We start from the raw sequence: 25000 nt of genomic DNA on the forward strand, positions 1-25000 counted from the left end.
TGTGTTGAGAGAGCCAGGTATGAATTTTTGTTATTGTATTACAGATACTGGGTTGGCAATAACAGGGTGATACTCAGACTTGAAGTGCCTGGAAGCCCCCAACTTGACACTTTCCAAGGTGCCTCCGAAATACTAACATCCACCCTGGGTAAGCAGTTTTAATTGCTTGACAAGGGAGGCAAGAATTCTCAAGTTTTGGGCCCCATGATCACTAACCTAGCATTATTCCTACGTATTTCAGAAAAGCATTCAACAGTGCTTTTTATTTAACTTGTTTTCTGTGATTTCCTTTGATGCAAGTTTTCATAAAATACTGTCATTGATAAAGTTTAGAATGCAATAGCAGCAGTGTGCAGCTGTCAAACTATGCTACTGCCGTAACATTCTAAGCAGCAAGCAGACACACTGCTGTGATCCAGTGTTCTCCATTATTGCTGGACTTTATACCCTGAACTTTATTTGTTTATAGATTTCATTTTTTCCTACATACTGACTTTTTATGTCACTCTTATGTTAATATTTTCAGAATGCCAAGTAATAATAATTTCTTATAGTAGTCTTTAATGTAATTTCAAATCTGTTGCAGTATGTTGCAGGACTATTCACTTCCACTGGCATACTTTAGGACACATTTACAAACTGCAGATTATATACATACATTATGGGGTTCAACCTTAATAGCATTACAATCTGGACCTCCACAGCTTGTTTGTGATGCAGAGAAGTGGTGTCTGAAAACACAGTATGTGACTCGGATTCCAGAGCATGTGACTTGAGTTCCACTGCAAGAAGTTGAGCAGCCAAGGCAGAGCTCTTTTGTTCTGGGGGGGATGGGTGTTGAAATCATAGTGATACCTAGCAGAGACTTGATGAACAAATGTAATACATATCATGTCATGCTGTGCTTGTGTAGGTATGTTAGTCTGCAATGTGAATGAATGTGCATAGGGGCAACATAGTGTCTCTGTCTCACAGCTTCAGGGTCTAGGTTCAATCCTGGCTTCTGGTCAATGTGTGGAGTTTGCATGTTCTCCATTGTGTCTGCATGGGATTTCTCCAGCCTTCTGAAAACATGCTGTTTGATTGGCTGCAATTACTTTTTTATATATAGTGTATTTCTCTTGCTCTTTTGGCTGGGGTCATATCTGAAAAAAAGTTTATAGACCAAGCCCACTTAGTTGGTTAACAAAAGCTAAATAAATAATATAAAATGAATGCACAGCAGTGGAGTCATTGAATACAGAATGTGGTAGAGTGAATGAAAGGAGGTAAAGATCATCCCTGCAACTTACTTTGTGATCTTGTCCAGCCAACTGACTAAAAGTTGAGGAATGATGATATATTTGCTGGGGAAGAAGACCCTTGCCTCATCCTGGAAGATATGTTAAAACAAGGTGTGAAAGGTAAACAGTCAGATAAACATGTCCTGCATTTGATGATTTTTAGAAGGGAGTAACATCCTTGATGGAAGAGCTGTAGAGCAAACACTGGAAAACAGATAATTAGCTATAGCGGTTATGTAGGTAGCTTACGTACTACTGGTTTCGTAATGGTCGTAGTTATAGTTTCCATATGTGCAGTAGAACAAAAATAATCTTACAGCTGAGTGTGTCTAGCTTTACTAAATTATAAGACATGAGACTTTTACTGTAATACATGAACATGCAGTTTTTTGTCTTGTCATAGTTAGCCTGTGATGTGTTGTGTGTGCAAAGTATTGTAGCTATTAACTGTTTTTCATTGTCGGCAGATGGAGTGTACTAGAGAAGGTTGTCTTTTTTAATGTTGTCACTACAAACAGCTGTACAAAATGATACACATGTGCATTACAACTGCAGAAATTATATGTGCAAAAAAGGTATTGCTCCCCTGCTAGCTTTATAATACATCATTAGATATGTGCACTGTAGCAGTTCAGGGAAAACCTATGCCTTTGCATTCTGAGCAGTTGAGTCACTCACTTCTTGCAGTGCTCTGGGCCTACACAGTTCATACCATGTCTTTGAATCTCGCCATTTTAATATTATTTAGATGGACCTTTCTTTTCTTTCTTTACTTATTTATTGAAATTTGATTATCAAGAAACTCCGACTGGGTAGGTGCCCATTTTCAGCGAAAGCCCGGGGAAAAAAAGATGTTAAGTATTACAAAAACATTTTAAAAACAATAATTTTACAATCTTCAAAAATAAAACAAAAACATATATCTACAGTTTATATAATTATAACAAATTAGATATAATGTGAAAACATTGATTAAGAACGGATGCAGCTTATATAGCAATGATTAATATTTGGACAAATTATAGGTAAGTTAGAGATGGGGAGAGGAACTGATTGTAGTAAGGATGTTACTGAAGAAAGGAGGGTAGTGAGAGTAGGGAATCTGTTAGTTAATTTAAGCTTTGACCTCAGTTTACTTCTCTTGGTGAAAGCTTCTACCTGTTAACCACTGACTGTAAGAGAAATGTTCATTCTGTGTTCTATATTCTTGAGATTTTATAAAGATATGTAGTAGTCTAAGTTAGATATATGCGGTGCAGAATCCAGTACAGAAACATTTATGATATTAATATTAGAATCCCCTTGTGGACCATACAGTTTATTCTGCCTTAATGACACCAAAAACACATTTCTGCATTTTAGTCTTTAAAGCTGTAATCGAGGGAGTTTTAGTTTACTCCCTTGAGACGGTCGGTTTACACACAGTCAGGCATTTTATTTGTATCAAAGTATAAGTTATTCAGAGTGTCTGTGTTCATCTCTTCCAGCATTAGTATCATCAATACTCAGGGTATGTAGGCTATGTAACATCCCTGGAATATCCTCAGGACATTGTTGGCCATCAGACATTTTCATCTTTAGCAGTAGCAGAGCATTTTCCTCTATATGTCATGTTTTTCTGAAATCACCAAATCTGAACAGTCTGAACAAGTTATGTAAATTCAGACATGCACATCTGTTCATATTGCCAATAATAGTGCATTACTTAAAATAGGTGAGAACCATCTGTATTTCTGTGACAGAAGTAAGACTGTCTGTCTCTGGGTATAATCTCCCCGTTTTTATGAGTTTGGTATTCCTTTGAGTCCAATCCAATACACAGAATAACAAGTTATTCAGGGAGGTGACCTCAGCTACTCTCATGTTGTGCTAGAGATCATTTTTCACTCTCCCCCATTTGTCCTTTCGAGTTTTACTTTCACATTATATCTCAGAAGTCATCTTAAGGAGAACTTATGTTTTTTTTATTTTGGGTAACTGGGGCATTGCCAAGTTTACCGTTTCATTCCTTAGTGGGGCAGGAATATTGATGGTCATTTCTTCATCATTATACTTCAGAATTAAGGACATTTTTTCTCACTGTCATAATGATTGTTTAGCAAAATGAATGTGGTGTGTGTATATAGTACCCTTATATAGATTATTAGCATGCCTTTTTTTTATTTAAGTGGTGTCTAACCTGCAAAATCTGCTTTCCGGTTTAGACAATTACTTTATAGTTCTTCTGTTCTCTGTTAATAGTCCTCCTGATGTGGAAAGGGGTTAATTATTACACTCACCATCTCATAGCTCTAAAGTCCATAGTTCAGTGCTGACTTCCATTTACAGTTTCTGTGGATTGTTTGCATTTTATGTTTCTCTGCGTGGGTTTTTTACATACTATGGTCTCCTCCCACTAGTTCAAAAATCATGCTTGTCAATTGGCAACAAACTGACAGATCTTTAACAGATTTGAAGAAAGCACTTGTCTAAGTGTGAACGCGATTGCCTAATAAAGCTTTGTATTTATTTCCATTGCTCCATGGTTCCGGTTCGTATCTTTTAATCATTGTGAATTTGTATTTTACACCATGCCGACATTTATCCTTGCCATTGTTTTTGTTGTGGTCTCTTCTTATTTCTGCATTTTTTTATTCCTTTAAATTTTTTCCTTGTGATGGTAAGATACTTTTATACAATTTTTGGTGGTCACCATTTGTTTGTCCTTACGACTCTTAGTTACAGTTCCCTTGCTAGCACTGTTAGCACGCTTAGCTCCTTCTTCTCCCCACTTCTTCCATCTTGTTGTACTTTCCATAGAAAAATTCTAAGCTGATCCCCCTTGTTTTTGGAAAATGTCTTTCCAAGTCTCCAGATCATTTCCATACTTGCAGTGCTAAGTTGCATTCCCAGAACATGTCTTTTCTGCATTTCCAGCATACACTGCTTTCCATCTTTCCCTCCATTTCTAGCCTCTTTAAGATGCCGTCTATGACGCAGTCTTAGAGTTTGACCTCTTTTTCCAGGTGTGGGTTGCGTGCCCTGTTTCACCTTTGCGACATGTCTACATTTCTCTGTGTTGGCGTTCTCTCCACCCTTCTCTCCCTCATTCCCATCTTTTATGTATGTACGTGATGGCTGCTTCCTATTTATTTTTCCCCACATGCATGTGTGTATCTGACAAGTATTATTATGGGTATTTGTACATGTGAGTTTTACCTCCAGAGACACTATGTATATACATCTCTCATATTCTGTATTTGTTTCTTTGAGTCTTAAATGGTTGTCAGTGAACATTACTCTGTTGCATTGTCTCAGTATACCCATATCCAGCAAACTGGCTGCAGACAAATTGGGAAAGTACATAACCATGATGTCAGGTCCTTTACTGGGTAAGCTATTAGGGTGCAGTGCATGCGGGGTTAATTATGGGCTGACTAGGGGTGCTTTGGGGGGGTAGAGAGTAGACTAGTCTATATAATAGTAAATTGAAGGGCAGTGCTCCTCAACACGAAAACTAGCTGCTCTATGCTACTCAGCATGCAGAGTAGTTGCTGTACACTCACTGAGTTACTGGGATAGTTTCAGAGGAGTTTTTGTAGGAAATGTTTATTTTATAGTTGTCTGTGTCTAAACAGGGCACTTTAGGCATTGGCCCACATACACACCAAATTTATACAGGCACTTAAAACACAGGAAACTGGCCTCTAACTCCCATGGCCAATAAAACAACTACACTTAAGTTTTCTTATGTGGTTCCCAACCCAGATAGACCAGACCACCACCTACTGCCACTAGGTGGAATATCCCAATCTACTTAATGTAAAAACAAAAAAAAGATTGTTTGATAGTGTAATGCTACCACAAAACAACTTAAACAAACTACCTGGACAAGGTGATTTCAAGTATTAGGGGCCTTTAAAATTATTTAAAGTGCAAAATCAACAAATAAAGCAAAAGTAATGCAGTAGCACTCTAAAACAATTAATTGAAGTGCAAAATAATAACATAAATTCCTTATCTGCCAAGTATGAATCTGGACTAACTCAGGACCCTCTCAGACTGTGGCTAGGTGCCAAGCAGATAGGAGCTCTGGGATGGAAGCTCTAGGAAATTGAGCAGGAGAAATTTTGTCATAAAGGAGGTTTACTCAAGAGCAAAACAAGTTTGCTAGGTGGGCAGTCAGTATTATAGATCTGTAAAAACAATGGGTGGGAAAATACTTAAATATTTTACACAGCAGACAATTGCAGTGAAAGAGGAGGTTGGAACTTTGGAAGTCAGAAAACCATAAGGGGCAGAAGTCAGAGAAGACAGCCTTTTAAAACAGAAAAGGGAGGGATTGAGGAAAAACATCAAACTGCAAGAAGCAGACTAGCCAGAGAGGGATCCTTTCAAATAATGCCAATATTGGAGCCCTGATCTTATGACACTGGGCTACAAGTCAAGGACCCCAGGTAGGTGAGAATTTCAGAAACCTTAGCTTAAACACAAATAATAAGAAGAACAGGAAAAACTGTAAACAGAAATGCACAGGAATGCAACCTTAAGGAGGTAAATGATAAGCAGAATCTATGACTTTAGCAGCAAGACTGGAATATAAACAGCTGTAAAAGCATTGAGGCACCAGTCCTGGAGCAGAATTTATAATACTGCCACTATTGCAATTCTGCTGCCACAGCCTGTGGTATCAGACTGTGCATACGTTTATAACATTGTTTACAGAAAAATAAAACTCAGTAATAAATCATTAATTGAGGCTCAAATCTGGCAGTAGTTCACAGTTCTTGCAGTTGTTGTGTCTTTCGGCTTTTCCCGGTTAGGGGTCGCCATAGCGGAACTCCGGTTCACAGTTCTTGCACTAATTCACAATATTCCAACAACTGCGAATAAAGCTACAAGACTAAGATCCCAGAACTCTGTACAGTCATATCAGTGCTTGCATAGAGGCTGCTGTACCTACCAAAAGTAAGCCTATAACTAACTCCATAACCAAACTGCCATGGTGGTATCTCAGACTAAACAGGATACCCAGTAAAAGGAAAAAAAAATAATTTCAAAAATCAGGAAGCATAGCTCATATACACATGAGAACTCACTTATCAAACTAGTCATCTATAGGGTTGCCAGCTGTCCGTTTTTTGACCTAACTGTCCGGTTTTCTGACAAATTGTCCGGTTACAAATTTCATTCAAAACCAGACACATGAAGTCCAGGATTTGCGCCACTGCCACGGTCTCAAGCATTTCTCCCACACCATTTTTACTCTCTCTCCCCCCTCCTTATGGCCTGTGGTACCAGTGTGCTTTTTGGCTATAATTAGAGCCATTTCCTGAGTCTGGACTCACTGTCTGGAAATATGTGACACTAGCGGATGTGATTAGCCCCTCCCCTTTCTGGAATTGGAATATGACCGGGGCCATTGGTGAGCATCTTTGCTGGTTCCCTGACAAGCACTGACTCTTGCTCCTCCTTGTGTCAGCCCAGGGTGACAGTGTGGATGTGGAAGCTTGAAAGCTTGGGGGTTTTGAAAAGAATCCACTGTACACACATTAATGGGGATGGACGCAGGTAGGCAAGCTGTGGCTAGAATGAGTCTGTTTTATTTCTTAGTCTTAACTATTTTAGCGGGGCGATAGATATGATGTCCCACCCTATACCAGCTGAATGGTATACACGTCTTTGTGTGTGGTAGAGCAGAGGGCCCAGCTGTTCATCAGATGTAAACACATTTGTTTCTGTAGGGAGTGCAGCTTCCTAGTGTCTTGTTTTTGCATGCCGCATTTGTCTCAGCATTTAATCTAAAAGTATACTCGTGGATCGCAAGGTGAACAGACCATTAACAAACGTTGTGGAGATGAGATAGCTATTTACAGGACATGAAAAATGTTGTAGGGGCGAGACATCTGCCTGGATTAGAGTGGTCCATCAGTGATCCTTAAGTTTGTTTATTTGAACAGAAAAAAGTAAGTAGTAATAACAATACACCTAGATATTTGAAATGCATATTTTCCTGCCCCAAGTTCTGTGTTTGACAGAAGTGTTCTAGAAAAGGTTAGGAAACTGTATTAAGGGATTTTAAACTCTATGATGAGTTTAAATATCCTGTTTAGTGTACAGAAACACTGGCGTCACATAGTGGAAAGTCTGAGGCAAGACATGTTGGACCTGTAACAAGAGACAGTATTCTTTTTGCTGAAAACAGTTTCTTGCCAAAGGCAGCGACTGTTGTCCTCCTTCAGCTTCTTGTTGAAGAACTTTGAGCTGCATGACCAATTTTGACAGCTTCTTTCAGGATAATCACAATGTTTGTTTGCTCTTAAATGCTCCTGAACATGCCTGACTGTGTTAAATGTAACTTGGGATATTGATAGCTGTTTGAATTTTGTTTAGATGTACAGAAGTCACAGTGTAAGAGAAAAGTAACTTCTCTGTCCTATAAAGACAACAAAAACTACAGTATTTTATATTTAAAGGCAGATATTTTGAAATGCAGTTACTGTTAGTATAGCATAAAATGAAGTATAACAATTTTATGAGGCTTCGGTCTGATTGTTCATGGAATACTGTTTGTAGAATTATTGCATATTGCACCACATCTTCTTTTTCACCCTTAACCATATTTTCACAACCTCCACTCTGCGTATTGTCCCATTTCGCATATTGCACCTGTTAACTCCTCATTCCCCCAAACTTCCTCTTCCAGTTCATTCCCACCTATATTTTCAAACCTCAGTATCATTAATGTGAAGCAGCAGTGCATTGCTCAGCTGTAGTTGCCACATTTACATTATCTTCAAAGATAAGTAATAGTTTTGCCCATTTTTAACTAGGTAGGCCCACAGTCCCTTTTCAGGAGTGACCAGTTGCAATGTCTGGTTAAGTGACTTGTTTAAGTTACCACAGTAGGCAGGTGAGGACTGAGGAAATCAAACCCTGTACCACAAGAACTACCCCTTGCAGCCTTAACTCTGCTCCAGTCTGTAACTACTTGTGTAAAATCCATTGTCTGATATTGTGAATTAGCAAAGGAATTTTGTCTAATAGTATTTGCACATAATATTTACACTGAACTTGAGGAATTACGTTCTTATATATCATATATGCATTTCTAATACTGCTTGTGTAGTACTTTTGTATAGTCAAACTTGCTTTGGTAATATTATAGAGTGTTGATAGCGCTGTGGCGACCCCTAACCGGGAAAAGCGGAAAGACACATCATAGAGTGTTGATAGACTGGAATTTTTCTGTTTGGAATGTCACATATTCTCATACATTCACACTGTTTATAAAATGCACAGAGGCGTGGGTTGTTTTTCCTTTGAGACATCACAAAAAATGGGCAGTCACTCATTTAGACACTACCCTCCAAGCAAAATTTAGATAAGTCCTAAAACATTCTTTAGATGGTCAAGACTGTGCTGTACTGCACCACCCAGTATAAGTGAACCCCTGCTGATGCAGATGAAGGTTGTGAAACTTAGAATGAATGCATCTTATTTTTTTTTAATGTCTTTATTAAATCAGATTTTAAACTGTGGTGTGGGTACATATTATTGTTTTTTTCATCTCTTAATGCAACATTTTTTCATGCAGAACACGTGTTTTCTTTTTTGCAATTATCATTCAGTCCAACATTACATATATTACTCAATTTCTGCTTTCACTTAAATCTCACTCCTCCTGCTGAATTTTGTTCTACACGTGTTATTCCCACAAATTCCATTTATTTCTTTATAATTGGCTCCTTCCCCTTTCTAAAGATTCCACCTCCATTTCTTTTATATCCTTTATAATTTTCAGTACTTCAACTTCATTTGCTTTAGCTTTTGATTTACATTTTCTAGTTCATAGGTTCATAGGTAGGTACTAGGCTATCTGACCTAGGGCCTATACAAGCCTAGCCAAAAAGGTACCCCGGCTTTCACCACGCAAGTGTTTATGGCAACTGGGAAGAAATCAGCTGAAAGCAGGCATCCAGAACAGAAAAAGAGGGCATTCCCATCAGCTGATGTCACTGTGATATCACAAAATGGGTGGGGCATGGATGGGAGAGGGGCGGGAATGGGTGGAGTTATGGGTGATGCGAGGGGCGTGACCTTATTCCGGTTTTAGCCACAAAGAAAGCTGGCAAACCTAGTCATCTAAGAGGACTAATCAAATAAAGCCACCTTTCAGGTTAGGCTGGCCTCCGAGGCAAAAGACAACCATAAGGCTTTCTTCAGCTGCATCACAAATCTCAAGGGCAGCACACAGCAGTGTGCTGAATTGATAGTTAAAGGTGCAACATTCCCTGAGCTTGGTGATACAGAGAATCTGTTGGCTGACAAATTCAGTTTCAGATTTGCCTTCCACTCACCCCCAGCCATCCCCAATAAATATCTTCAAACATAGCCCCTCCAACTATATCAAGAAAGCGTGTCCTGGCTACTTTCACTAAAGCCACGAACACAGCCTCAGTTGCTCCTGTTAACATCCGGGATGCATCTGTAATAGTCTAAAATATGATATCTACCTAAAAACTGGCTTTGTGTCATGAGACTGGAGGACAACAGCACTCAGACACTTTCATAAGGAAGCATCATCAGCAGGTCCATGACACTACAGAGCAATTAGTCTGACTAGGCTTATTTGCAATGCCATGGAAATAATTATCATGGAAATGATCAACAAAGACACAGGAGTCCTCCAGAAACTGAATCCATTCCAGTCTGGCTTTGCCAAAGGAAGGTCATGCTTATTGAATTTGGTGAATGTCTCTTAAAAGGTCACCAAGAGAAATGGCTGAGGGTAATGTGGTATATACTGCCTACCTTGACCTGCCTAAGGTATTTGATACAATGCTGCCTGCAGGTATTGTTATCAAACCTACAGAACTAGACAGCTGGCTCATGGATAGGACCTAGGAGGTTGGGATCAATAAGGCCACCTCCACAGAGAAGGCAGTCATCAGTTGAGTGTGTCAGGGCTCCATGCTGGGCCCACACCCCTTTGGCATCTACTTCTCGGAGGTCAAAGGCAATGTCAAAGGCTTTTTTCTGACCATGTCTGCAGATGACTTTAAGCTAAGAGCAGTCATAGAATCCCCCCAAGATGAAAACACCCTACATGAAGTTCTAACACAGACAGATGACTGGTGCCAAAGTCATGGCTTAAAAGTCATTGCCAAGAAACACATTATAGTACCTTTTGGGAGACTGCCACCTCTGGCAATTATGCCAGCAATAAAATACCCCTAAGAGTTGACTATCTCGTTAGTGATCAACATGTGTCCAAGGTAGTAAGAAAATCCTTCAATGTTACTCAGCTTATACATAATGGCATGGCATTTAGGTCGAGGGAAGTCATCATGTCACTGTACTTGGCCCTTATCAGACCTAGAGTACAACATCCCCTTTGGCATGTACATAACCAGGCACATGCAGCAACTGTAACATCCGTAAAGGTTCTTTACAAAAAAAAAATACAGGAAGTAAACATAACGTCCTATGTGGATCATCTCATAGCCCTATCTCTACAGATCCACAAAACAAGCAGCATCAGAACTGCTAGATCCAAAGACTTGAATTTTGCTTGTGACAGAAAGAAGATATGTTGGAGAGACAGATATGTATTTCAGAGAATTCACATTCTCTGGAGTGGGCTCCCCATCCATGTAAAGCAAGTGTAACTTGGACCATTGGATGGGAAATCAGAAATTCACCCTTGCTCTTGCATTTACGTCCCTAATAGACAGAGGAAGTCAGTAATTCATGTCAAAGCCAAAAGTCAGCTCCCTCTAAAAATGTTTAAAACATAAAACTTGTGGGAAGCCAGTTGGCATAATGGTTAAGGTTTTCTCCTTCTATGCACAAGGTACAAGGTTCGATCCTGATCTCTGACCAAAAACTGTTGGAGTTTGCATGTTCTGCCTATATCTCTGTGGGGTTCCTCCCACCTCCAAAAAACATGCTCAGTGTTTTCCATCTCAAACTCACCAATGAATGGAGCTGTAGGTGGCAGCTCAGACTATACATGGTGCCCTGTAAGAGTTGTACAGACCAACCGCTTTGGGCATCTTCTGTGTTGCATAGTATTCTCAAGATTGGAGAACATAGTTCACAGACAGCAGGGCTGGCCACTTGACCATGTAAAATTATGACTCTAGGGTGATTCAGTCATGTTGACTAATATCACCAAATGGGCATGTGTATTTGCCAGTGATAAGGGGGTTGAAGACCCAGCCTACTCTGACTTATGCCAGGGACCTGTGCTAATGGTGAAACGGGTACATTTGCCCCTACTCTTCAGTATGTGCCCATCATAAAGCCCAGCAGCCCTGGGTTAATAAGCTATTGGCTGGCTGGTGTTCAGTTGCCCAGCCTGGGTTACCTGGGTTAGCTCTGAGTGAAAGCTGGATGCGAAACCAATCAACCTGCCATCATGAACTAAAAATTGCTAAACTCAGGGATGAAGCTTAGAAGTGCATGACATGATAATATGGAGGAGGCTGGACATCCTATGTATCCAGGATACAAGATGGAAGGGCAGTGCAGCAAAGCCACTTGGCTTGGGATCCAGAATCTGCTACTCAGGAGGTGGACAGGCTAGAAATGGTGTGGGAATTGTGGTGAAAGAGAAGCTTCAGAAGGCAGTGAGGGATGACATAAGAATTAGTGACAGACTCATGACAATCAAGCTACGGCCTAACAATAGAACATTATTCATAATCTCAGCATATGCTTCACAGCAGGGTTGTGATAGTGAAGAGAAGAGTCCATTCAGAAATCACTTGCAGGACCTACTAGATAAAGCAGGACAACATGAATCGGTGTTGATAATAAGTGACTTGAATGCACATATCGGGACAGACAGAACAGGATGTGAGGACTGCCTGGATGGTGCAATGGGAATAAAGAAGATGAAGCCATTCTAGACTTCTGTCTGGCAAATGGCTTGATAGTAGCCAACATGTGGTTCAGAAAGCGAGACAGTCACACAATCACATACAAGAGTGGCCAATAGGTAACTCATGTAGAAAGGGCACTGGGGTAGAATGAGCAACTGCGAAGTTATCACCATTGAAGCAGTTGGCTCACAACATAAAGCACTGGTTGCCACAATCAGCTGCAAGTGGTGGTCAGAGAAGGCTCTAAGGTCAATAGAGACCAGGCTGAAGAAGAGAAAGTACATTTCAAGGAATTGCTTAGGTTTGTAGCACCTGAAGAACAGGAGAAAGTAGATGGAGTTGAAGAACAATGTCAGCACCTCAAAGCATCATGTTTGAAGCTTACAGGACAGATATGTGGCCAGGCCAGATATGGAACTAAGGTACAGAAGGAAAGCTGGTGGTGAAATGTAGAAGTCCAGAAAGTCATCAAATGAAAGAAGGAGTGCAGGAAAAAGTTGGAGATAGAAAAGACGGACCAGGCTATGAAGGAATACTGGTTGGCTAACAAAGAGGCTAAGAAAGCAGTTACAATAAGAAAGAACAGGGCATCAGAGGCACTCTACCAGCTACTGGAAAGTGACTCAGTAGGTGGTACAATGAAACTGTATCAGGTTGCAAGGCAAAGACAGAAAGATAAATAAGATAGTCAGACACCCTTCATAAGGGATGCCAGAAACAACTAGCTCACAAGTCCACAAGAGATCATAGGCAGATAGAAGGAGTACTTCCAGCAGCTTATGAATGAAGAAAATCCCACAAAAGCTGTACTACCCTGGCTACAGCCAACAGTGGGAGAAGAAGAGGAGCCCAGCCTAGAAGAAGTAAGAACAGCACTAAGGAAAATTAAGTCAGGGAAAACAGCAGATATAATAAAGATGCTGGGTGAGATAGGGGGGGGGGTGTTGCTCTTGAGGGTACTCAAAGCAGTGTGGAGAGAAAGGTGCATCCCAGATAACTGGTGAATAAACATACTCATGCTAGTGTACAAGAACAAAGGGGCCATCCACAACTATGTGCAATATAGACTTATTAAACTCCTGTCACATTGCATGAAAGTTCTGAAGAGGGTAATTAATAAATGAATATGCAGAGTAGTAGAAAGTAAGATGGAAGATGAGCAAGTTTGGATTCTGATCACGATGCAGCACAACTGACCCAATGTTTGCAGTGAGACAGATAGTTGAAAAGAAGCTAGAGATGAGGAAAGAGTCCAGCTGGGCATTCCAAGACTTGGAGAAAGCATATGACAAGGTACCAAGAAAGCTGATTTGAGCAGTTCTGAAGTGGTTTGAAGTACTGAAATATTGGTAGAATTAGTGCAGGCTATGTACTAAGATGCAATGACTCAAGTATGAACAGTGTTTGGTTTCACAGAGGGGTTCCCAGTGGGAGTGGGTGTGCATCAGGGTTCAGCTCTGAGCCCACTGCTGTTTATACTGGTGATGGGCTACATTAACAAACAGGTTGGAGGGGACAGATCAACAAGCTGCTGCATGCAGATGATGTTCATTACAGGCAGACTCTGAGTAAGAACTCCAGCAAAGGATAGCAGGATGGAATGCAAAACTGAAGGCACATGGGATGAAACTGAGTACAGATAAGACAGTGGTAATGGCAGCAAATGGGGGAAACTGGAGGTAGATGAGAAAAGAGATAGAAGGGAAGATAGTGGAGCAGGTTAACAGCTTCAAGTATCTGGGAGGGGTGGTTGAGGGAAGTCTGAATGATGAAGTCTAAGTTAGAATCAGAGGGGCTGCAGCTAACTGGCACAGAGTGTCAGGTACAGTGTATGACAGACTGACAAAAAGGCTGAAACGTAGGGTGTACAAAACAGTGGTGCAACCAGTACTACTGTATATACAGAAACATGGGCAGTAAAGGCAGAGCAGATGAGGAAACTATAGGTGATTGCAATGAAGTGCCGAGGATGGGTGGTAGGATGCACACTGTGGGACAGGAGAAGAAATGTGGACATAAGAGCAGAAGCCATGGCAGCTCCAATTGCAGAAAAGATCAAAGAGAGCAGATTACGGTGGTTCAGGCACATTTGTAGAAAAGTAGAAGACAATCTGGTGAAGAAGATTTTGGTTAGACAATAAGAAGGTAAGAGGAAATAAGGGCATCCAGCATAGAGGTGGATGGATTGTGTGAGAGACAATCTGTGACAGTCAAGCATGAGTGTTGAAAAAGGCAGGGGTGCGGCATTGAATCTAGAGAGATGGCAACAGTTAACACAACAACCCAACCCCATGTAGAAAGTGGGAAAAAGGGGGCTGATCATGATAATGTTGATGATGATGATGATGATTTTAGTTGCCTAGCTAGTCTTATAAAGGCCCTATTGGTTATTAGCCTAGTATACACCTATGAAACTATAAAACTGTGAATACAAGACAATATAAGCAGAAACGAAGTAAAAACTTGTTTTCTTCCCTTGTTTCTGACAGTTCTGGGCTTTCCACGTGTTTCCAAATTTAAAAATGATAGTTTTCTTCTTATTGCATCGAAGTCATGACTTTGATACAAACCAGTTGATGGTTGGCAGTACTTATCCCACTGTCCCTCCTATAGCCTCAGATTGCAGCATAGAGTTGTTTGCATATAAAACAGGATGTGCAGGTTTATATTTCTGTCTGTCCCCTGTCTGTGTGGTTAGCTGTTTCCTAACCTCAAGTGCTAGTTTTTCTCTCACCAGAGCAAATAGGCCTGGGTGAAGTGGACATGCCTGTTTTGTTACTCTCTTGATTTTCACTATGTCGGATGCCTCTCCATTTACCATTATCCATGGGTTGTCATAGATTGCCCTGATTTACAAATCTATCCATTTGTGTGCTATATAGGCCTCCTATAGCTAGTTCCATATTACAGTGTAAAGGGCTTTTTTTGCGCTGCAGCTGCATTTTATTCCTGCCTCATGCTTTTGCTTTTGATGTTTAAAATCCAGACTTGGGGATCCCACATAGACTCCTCATTGCCTGTCCATACCTGTAAACAGTTTTTGAAGAAAGCTGACATTTGCAGGCAGCACTAAACATTCTTTATCTAAAACTGGGAGGCTAGTATATATTATTTGAAAATGTCCTCTCCTTCTAAATGCAGAAACTTAGCATTTAACATGTCACTCACCAAATCAAACAGGTAAATAAAATATTCATTTTAACCCTTTATGCTCTTTCACTATCATAAATTTGTAAAATTATGTCTCTTATTCCATTATACAACACAAAGGTGTAATATCCATTAAACTGAGAGGATCTTTTAGTGCATGCATGCATATGCTTATAAGGGATAGGGTACATTGATTTAAAGTCATTTTCTTTGAACCATGATTGTACAAGCCCATCTCATTGAACAGAATTTTACATACATGGAAGTCCTCTCATACCTTCCTTCTGGGGGGTCTCACCCACACCCCTATACACTGTAAAATAAAATAACTTATTCTGAGCTGCTCAGCCTTGAAATAAGTTGCAACATTTTCAGAAATGAACCTGTTTGGTCAAACAAGTTTGTATAATTGTGTGATTCAATTAAAAGTGACACAAAAACCTAAAGGTGTACCACTTATAGTGAACAAGGTAAAAGTCATAAACACATGGAAGAGAAGTGCTGTAAGTTATCTTAAATTTAGAAACTGTTCTTCTGTAAAGGGCTTTATGAAGGAAAACTTCGCTCATATGATGTCGATCATATCAGAGTCGAAGTTTTTAAACTTCAAACTTACAATATAGACCCTTATTAAAATAGCAATGTAATGGGAAATATTGTTGCTAAGTATTCTAAATATGGTATATTTTACCTGCAACATGCCTGACATAAACATACATAACAAGGTCATTATGATCACAATTCAGAAGAAAGCAGTCTTGAGTAGGGATGAAAAAGAAAATTTTAAGGCTAAATGTGGATATTGATCTGGAACAAGCAGCCTACAAATATTGCAGTTCCCATTATACAGAGATGTAGGCTGAAACCATATCAAGCAAGGGTGATGTACATTAGGAGAGCTGCTTTGATAAAGTAAGATTGTGTCTGAGGTGTGCAGCTGCAATTCTACATGCAGGATTGTGTGATGGAGGAGGATAGCGAGAAACCATCATGTACCCATTGAGTATTTATGTGAAAATAACAAAATATATTTATTTTTATGAGTTAGGAAAATGTTTAGACAGAGAAAGATGACATTCCAAAAGAATAAAGATATATAGGAGGAGAAGGGAGAGAGAAAATTGTATCTGTTAATGCTAAACGATGTTGAAGACTAATTGGTAAAAGCCTTGAAATTAAAGAAAATATACCTGGCTCTGTCAAAGAGTAGATAAAAAAGGGAAAAGAAAGTGTGCAGGATTAGTAGTAAAGGATGTAGAAAGTGAGCAGTAAGTGTTAAGGAAATCTGAGAGAAGCTGATCTAATGCTGTTGTTGAGAACAACAAGAAAGTAATGAAATAGCTAAATTTAGTTTAGAAATAGGACTCAGTTCTTGTTAGTTCACAGAGCAGTGGGTCCAAAAGGAAACCAAAACACTCAAAACTATTTGAAGGGTATGAACTGCTTAGAAAAATGCTTATATGTATGTATATGTATGCGTTTATATATATATATATGTATGTGTGTGTAAAATATACATAATCATATACACACACACACACACACACACATATATATAAATATATATACACACACACACACACACACACACACACACACACACACACACACACATACATAAACACAAAAAAAACATAAAATAAGACAGCTAGTGACCAGAGGTGAAGACAGAGCCACTGGATACTGGACTTGTGAAACAAAAACCACAACCACCAAATTGTGTCTAGAATTTGACCTTTTTAGATAAAGGAATTTTACTGTTGTCTGCATGAAGACAGATTATCTTTGTTAAATTAACTCAGTTTTTAGCTAATTATTCAGCCCCTGGTGGTCTCGTATTTTGAGACATTGGCACTGTATATTTAACGTATTTGACTTGCACCCAGATTGACTTTTCCCTTTTTTCCCAAAACTTAAAAAAATATTTCATAGGCAGACTGCATTAATTTACTTTACACAAATGTAAAAAAAAAACACAGTGGTCTTGTTCATATGAAACAAGCAGTTGACCACCATTCTGTTTGTTCCAGGAACTGCGTGAACTGATTGCTGAGCATAAACCTCATATCGATAAAATGAATAAGACCGGGCCCCAGCTGCTCGAACTGAGTCCGACGGAAGGCCTTGCCATCAAAGACAAGTACGTGGCTGCAGACTTACTTTACAGCCGAATAAAGGAGGATGTGAAGCAGCGAGCACTGGCATTAGACGAAGCAGTAGCCCAATCAACGCAGGTATGTAAATGAAGTACAAGTGTAAATGGGCAGAGAAATGAGACAGGCTGGAAGTACAAATAGTATAAAAAATGTAATGAACTGTTGCTAATAAAGTTCTGTCAGTGCTGGTATCACTTCTGAAAGAAAATGGACTGATAGCAGCAACTTGTGTGTCATGACTCTTGTAAACCTCATCCACCTAAGCAAGACAGTAGTTCAGGCAGTTTTTGCATACAAATTCCTTGCCTTGATTTAAACAAAGCCTTCACACACACACACATATATACATGCAATGCAATGGAGAGTTATGCAAGTTAGATATTGTGTGTGGTTGGATGTCATAACACCAACATAAATAACTTCAAAACAAATTCTAGAGGGTACTCTGGCTTCTTCACGCACATACCAGAGAGAGAGAGAGATACTGATCGTGGTCCACAGTAATCAGTGCTCTGCCCCAGTCAACAAATGCAGACATACAAAGAAACATACATGCATGGTGTTTCTCCACATTGCTTGTGTGTGTGTGTGTGTGTGTGTGTGTGTGTGTGTGTGTGTGTGTGTGTGTGTGTGTGTGTGTGTGTGACCTTGACCTTGCAAACCCGAGAGTGGGAGGATAGCCTCCAGCTCCCCTTCGCCCTGAACTGGATTAAGTGGGTAACTGGAAAAATGAATGAATGAACAAATGTCCTTTAATATGATCATTGAAGGTTCCTTGCTACTTGCTCCATTTGAGTTTTTGTTACATTACAGAAGATTTTGATGGAGCTGTATTCTTAGCACATCATATGATCCTCTGTAGCAAGGTACATTTTTCTTCAAGGGGCAGTAGAAACTTTGGAGAAGTGCTTATAAAGTAACCCTGTTTATATTTAACAAACATATTAAAATTACAATCTGTCACCAAAGCTGGATTCAGTTTGAAACCTTCAAATATGGTCAATCCTTTAATATAAAACTTTAATATATTACAAAAACGTGAAAACTTAAAAAACAAACTGGCTGCTGAAATATCCTTTATTGACCATATTTCAAGATTTCAAACTGAATCCGCCATTTGGTGGCAGTTTGTAATTTTTAATACGTTTGTTTGCTGTTTATACGAACTGCCTTTGGTGGTGCTACCAGTTGTTTTGTTTTTGTGTTCAGTTTATATTTAATGTATATTGTGAAGTATTAAAAAAAACATGAAAATACAACTGCTGAGAAGGTGCTTAAGAGGGAAAATGAAAAGAAACCTAGTGCAGTTGTATCAGGTGATGTGAGTACAGCTACAGTAAGTGAACGAATAGCTGGGAAGAAGAAGCAGACAGTGGCATCAGCAGCAGAATAAAGTACCTTCTTTGTACAACTTTGGTAATTTCCCACCTGGAGAACCATGTGTCATTCTGAATACATCATGTTTGAAGAAGAAGATAAATGAAGTGCTACACTCTTCTAAACTTACATAAACATTGCAGGTAGTTCTTGTGTAACACTTTCTCTACCTCCATCCAGGTTTGCTTCTAACAAAGTGTGTTTAAATTCCTGTCATTTACTTACTGCCCATAAAGCCGTTACTTGGGAATATACCCTAGGGTGCCATTACCCTATCTTTGAAGCAATGTTCGCTTAAATCAGACTTACGCAATATCTTCTTTCTCCATTCTTGCAATGTCTGTCTTAGTGTATCTTTTCTCTTCAACTTCACCCCTCACCCTTACACACTGCTGCTGCATGTCCACATCATATTTTCTTCTCTCCTTCTCTGTATAATCCCCAGACTTGTCTGTCTGTCTTTATTCATCTGCCTCTTGTTTCCCCGTAACATGATAGCACTGCTAATGTCCTTTCTTTCTAATAGCCTGATCTCCCTTCCTTTGTCATCTTGCTAGATTTACACATACGATTCCAGGTGCAGCCTTACCAGCACCAGGTATTCAGCCTTGATAAAATCAGGATGGCTCACAGGTGTAATTGCAACTGTTTTTGTTGTGATCAATGTTAATGATGAAAAGTGAGCCTTTGTGGAATTCTTAATAATACCCCTTTCATTGAGCAAGTGCACCCTCACAATTAGTATAGAGACAGAGATAGTGTGACTAGCAGTTTGCCTTGAGGGGGGCAGTTAGGTTTTGCCCCCCCCCAAAAAAATAGTACTTCAGAAAAGTTCCCTTTCAGAATTATCAACAGCCATTCCAGGAGCTGTCACACTTGGACCTCATCAAATTTCAGAGTTGTCTGTGCACTGAAGTGCAACTGGTTGTATTCATTGATGTGGCAGTTAGCTTCATCTTGTAGTCTTGGATGTAATTCTGTCAGTCTCTGTTTGCCCACTGTGTTAATCTGAGCGAATCATTTAATTAGACAGTGCTACTTGGTGGCTACTGTAAACATGCAGATGTTCTTCGTGTTTCACTGTTGCAGTCATCACACTTGGGCTATCTGCCTGCAGGTAGCCCTCAGTCGGCCCGAATACCAGAGACTTAGTATTTCTGCATCGGTTGCTGTCGCTCCAGTACTGACGTCAGGTCGTCAGGGGTATAAAAACAGGCAGCCGACGTCATTACACCAGTCTTTCTTGCCGAGGAGCTTGAAGCAGAAGCATTTCGCAAGTGCCGGTCGGCCACTACCTGAATTTGCGTTTACAAACTGAATAATCCTGAAGTCTTCTAAAGCTAAGTACCCCATTGGGGATCCTTTTTTTTTGCTCTAACCGATGTCAGAAAAAGTTAACAGTTGTCTTGCCTGTGGAAAGCAAGTACCACACAGAGATTTTTATTCAAACTGCATCACCTGTTTAGGCACAGACCACAGCTTACCTCGCTTTTGGTTTTGTGCTTTGTTCAGTGCCCGAACAATCCATTGTCGGGCTCTCTTTGTTGCTAAATTCTTTCGCTCTCAATCTCCGTATTCCAAAATGGCTTTGGTAAGCCATCCGACTACCGATATTCTGAAAAACCGTAAGGATAAAGACAGAGACAGACCGCATAGGTCCAAAGCTGCCGATGACGCTTCCGCTAAGCTAGTCGCCAGTTCACCGGTACTTAGTGAGGTGCTTTTGCAGTCCCTGATGCCTGCTTCTATGGATTCGCAGGCCTCTACCGAGACCCATTCAGAGTCCGGTATGCCCCGAGACACTTCTTTGACTATGGAACCTATGGATGTCTCTACCTTGGATTGGTCCGGAGCTGCTGTGCAGGCACCAGCCTCTGAGGCAGTTCTTCACACTACCGATGTTCGACTCAAACCGATGACTTCTTTTTTATCTAAAACTACCGGGTTTCTTAGGAGTAAAGTATGTGCTACACCGAGAAAACCGACGACCAATGCGCATGCACATCCTCCCATGCCTCTAAGACAAATGCTTAGAATGGCTGAAGATCTTATTACGCTAATTAGGGGAAATCAGCCTTCCCCTGCTAAGAGGAAAAGAGACCAGTCCCCCTACAGCTTCAACAGACCAGGAGTCCAATTATCTGATTATGAAGACATGCCCTTATCTGCTTATGAGGATTCAGATGCAGAGAAATCCATTCCCTCTGCCTCCCCTCCAGAGGATTTTTCTTTTGGTGAAACCTTACATACCTTAAGAGAGCATTTCCAATGAGAATGCCAAGACTATCCTCAGTCCAAAAAGAGACTCAGAGAATTCCTAGAGTTGCCTCAGCACAGGCCTTTAGTTATACTCCCTGTCCTGCAAGTTGTTGATGATGTTTTCATGGAATCCAGTTTTACTCCTGACACTTTACCTCCTGCCCGTAGGAAACCAGACAAGTACTACAGAGTACCTGACACTCACAAATTTCCTACTGCTGACCCAGAGATCATTTCCCAGGGGCCTAAAGGTATCAAGGCAACTACAGCCAAGAATCCCACCCCTTCGGACAGAGATTCCAGAGCTTTGGACAGATGGGGTAAGAAGGTATATACCTTTGCTACTCTTGCTATTATGGCATTAAATTGTCAGTTTCACATGCTGAAGTACCAGCAACACATTATGGAACATATTAAACAAAAAATGACAACCTTTACAGACTGTGCAGAAAATAAGGAATTGCAGGAGCTTATGCACTTTGCAAGCCAAGTCAGCAAGCATACTTTGCAATGTGGCTTTGACGCCCTAGAGGCATCTTGCCAGGCAGCAGTCACTGGTTCTGTACTGGGAAGACATGCTTGGCTCAAGGAGCAGACCTTGCCAGACGATGTCAAATCAAAGTTACTAGATGCTCCTTTGAACAAGGACAGTTTGTTTGGCACCAAAGCAGAAGAGGTTCTTAAAAAAATGGAAGAAAAAGCTAAGTCTATGCAGACCGTTAAAGAATTCTTACAAGTACAACCTCCTAGATTCAGTAGGCATTGCCCTTCCAAACACTGGTCCTTTCCAGCCCCCTCCAGGCCATCTCAAACTAGACCCAGGGGAAACAAACCACCCAGATTACAGTCTCAGGGTGTGCAGAGATCTAAGCAATGGACTGCCCAACCCCCCAAATCAGGGAGTGGTAAACCACCTCTCTATGGAAAAAACTCACAATGACTTCTCCACTCCACTCCCCACCTCTGCCCAATTGCTTGTGCCCTAGGAGGAAAACTTGCCCTTCATGCAAAGAACTGGATGGCCATCACACAAGACAGATGGGTCCTCAACATTGTATCCCAGGGGTACAAACATTATTTCCACTCACTGCCAACCCCAAGAGGGTTCCCAGATCTTCCTCCAAACCAGTGGGCAGAGGCTCAAAATCAAGTTCTATCCCTGCTATCCATCAGGATATTCAGCAGGTTCCAGTGGAACAGTTAGGTCAAGGATTTTATTCCAGACTCTTCCTGGTACCCAGAAAAGAGAGCTCTTGGTGCCCAGTCCTGGATCTTTCAATTCTCAACACCTTCCTGGTGGTACCAAATGCAAATGCTCCTACCCATGCTAGCCAAGGATGCCTGGTTAGTCACACTAGACTTAAAAGAAGCCTATCTGCACATCCCTATAAGGGAGTCTTGCAGGAAGTATCTTCATTTCAGGGCCGGATCAGTGCACTATCAGTTCTCTGCACTTCCCTTTGGCTTATCCATTGCGCCCAGAGTATTCACAAAATGCTTGGCTCCAGCCATTGCATACTGCAGGCAGAGAAATATCCAAATTTTCCCATACTTGGATGACTGCCTGATTCAGGCAGACAGTCAGGAATTGCTGTTGCAGCACCTGACATTTGTGAAAAACCTTCTCACTTCCCTGGGGTTCACCATCAATGAAAATAAATCAAAACTGGTACCCAGTCAAAAGACTATTCCTAGGAGCAAGCTTGGACACAACATCCCATATGGCATTCCTCACTTCAGAAAAACAAGTTTATCTGACAGCCTACTTCAAACAAATGGCCACAAGAACCCAGCTGTCTGCAAGAAAAATTCTACAGGCTCTAGGGTTCATGGCCTCATGTACAATGATAATTCCATATGCAAGACTGTATATGAGGAAACTTCAATGGTACCTAAAAAGTCTTTGGTGCCAACATTCTCAGGACCTGGAAACAGTCATTCCTATCTTTGGTGGGCAGATGCATGTAACCACAATAAGGGATTGCCCTTAACTCAACCCCATGCCACCCAGACTCTGACCACAGATGCATCAGACTATGCCTGGGGGAGCACACATGGACAGCAAGTGCATTCAGGGCCACTGGGGCCAAGTCAAAGTCCTCTGCACATCAACCAAAAAGAGATGCTAGCAGTGCAGTATGCTCTAACAGCTTTCCGATCCCTACTCTCTTCAGGACACTTGCTAATAAAAACAGACAACACCACAGTTATGTGGTACATCAACAAGCAGGGGGGAACCCATTCTTACCCACTCTGCAGGCTAGCCATGGCCCTGTGGCACACGGCCTTGGACATGCAGGTCCATCTACAAGCTCAATTCCTGCCAGGCAAACAAAACTCACTGGCAGATGACTTAAGCAGAAATCTCCTAGACCCACATGAGTGGCAATTGGAGCTCTGCACCTTCAGCCTTCTGATCCAGAAATGGGGGACCCCAGAGGTGGACCTCTTTGCCTCCCCATGCAATCACCAGCTCAGCAAATTTTGCACCAGGACACCTCACAGCAGGGCCTGGAAAGTGGATTCCCTATCCTTCCAGTGGGTGAATCTCTCAATCTATGCCTTTCCCGCTCTGCTCCTTCTCTCAAGAGTGTTGCTCAAGATAAGACAGGACAGACCAAGGGCAATTCTGATTGCCCCGGACTGGCCACACCAGCACTGGTACTCACTCCTGTGCAGCCTGTTACTGGTGCCACCCTGGCACCTACAGCAAAACCCATCCCTGCTCTCTCAGCAGGGGGGACAGATCTTGCATCCGCAACTGCAAACCCTAAATCTTGCAGCCTGGCTTATTCCTTGAATTCTTCCCCAGTATCCAGCCTAAGCAAGCAGGTGCTGGACATCATCCTTGAAGCCAGAAGACCCAGTACAAGGAAATCTTATGCTGATAAGTGGAAAAGGTACTGCTCCTGGGTTCAGTCCAAAGGGGAGGAGCCCTACCTACCTCTGATCCTGGATTACTTAGCAGATCTACTCCACAGAGGCCTATCCTTCTTCTCCATTAAGATCCATGCCTCTGCCATTTCGGCTCATTATGGAACAATTCCTGAGAGGGACTAACAAATTAAGGCTGCCAAGGAGAGCACCCACCCCTGCTTGGGACCTTAACTTTGTACTGGAAAAGCTCACACTACCTCCTTTTGAGCCTACAGCATCAGCAGAATTAAAATTCCTCTCTTGGAAAACCTTGCTTCTGGCCATCACTTCAGCTAGAAGAGTGTCTGAGCTACAAGCACTTATGGCTGTGAAACCCTTCATTATTTTCCATGCTGACAGGGTTTCCCTCAGGTCTAACCCTTCCTTTATGCCTAAAGTGGTGTCTAGTGTGGCTCTAAACCAATCTATCCATTTGCCAACTTTCTTCCCTAATCCTCAAAATAAAGGGGAAAGGATCATGCACTCCTTGGACGTGCACAGACAGCTCAGATTCTACCTTGATAGGACTAAGGCCTTCAGGAGATCTGACCAGTTACTAGTCAGCTTTGCACCAGGGGCAGAGCGCAAGACCATTTCGAAACAAATAATTTCCAAATGGATAGCACACTGCATCCATTTGTGCTACAAGCACCATGGGAAACCAACCCCTCAGGGGTCAGAACACATTCAACTAGGGCAACTTCTACCTCTACAGCATTCCTCAGGGGAGTCCCTACCAGGGATATCCTGGAAGCTGCTACCTGGAGTTCTGTACACACCTTCACCAAACATTACCACCTGCCTATATTTTCCAAATCCAGGGTGGGTTTTGGAACTGCAGTCCTGTAGGGCATATTAGCCAGCCCCAATTCTTCTTGACTGCCTCCACCCTTCTTCAGCTTTAGGAATCTGTGATGACTGCAACAGTGAAACATGAAGAACATAGTACAGTTTTGTACACTTACCATAAATGTAGATGTTCGAGTGTATT

The 25000-nt window shown here is 41.2% G+C and overlaps 1 protein-coding gene across 3 annotated transcripts in view; it reads left to right on the forward strand.

Moving 5' to 3' along the window:
* The window catches only part of DST (dystonin), a 4096730-nt gene that overhangs the window by 3505792 nt on the left and 565938 nt on the right, over nucleotides 1-25000 (forward strand). For all 3 annotated transcript variants that reach the window (XM_044063350.1, XM_044063347.1, XM_044063348.1), the window contains one exon: nucleotides 17332-17535. In XM_044063350.1, coding sequence (XP_043919285.1) covers nucleotides 17332-17535 — 204 coding nt within the window. The remainder of the gene's footprint in view (nucleotides 1-17331; nucleotides 17536-25000) is intronic.

The sequence above is a fragment of the Protopterus annectens genome, chromosome 2.part1 (genome assembly GCF_019279795.1).
Source record: "Protopterus annectens isolate FY-2018-M chromosome 2.part1, PAN1.0, whole genome shotgun sequence".
NCBI lineage: Eukaryota > Metazoa > Chordata > Ceratodontiformes > Protopteridae > Protopterus > Protopterus annectens.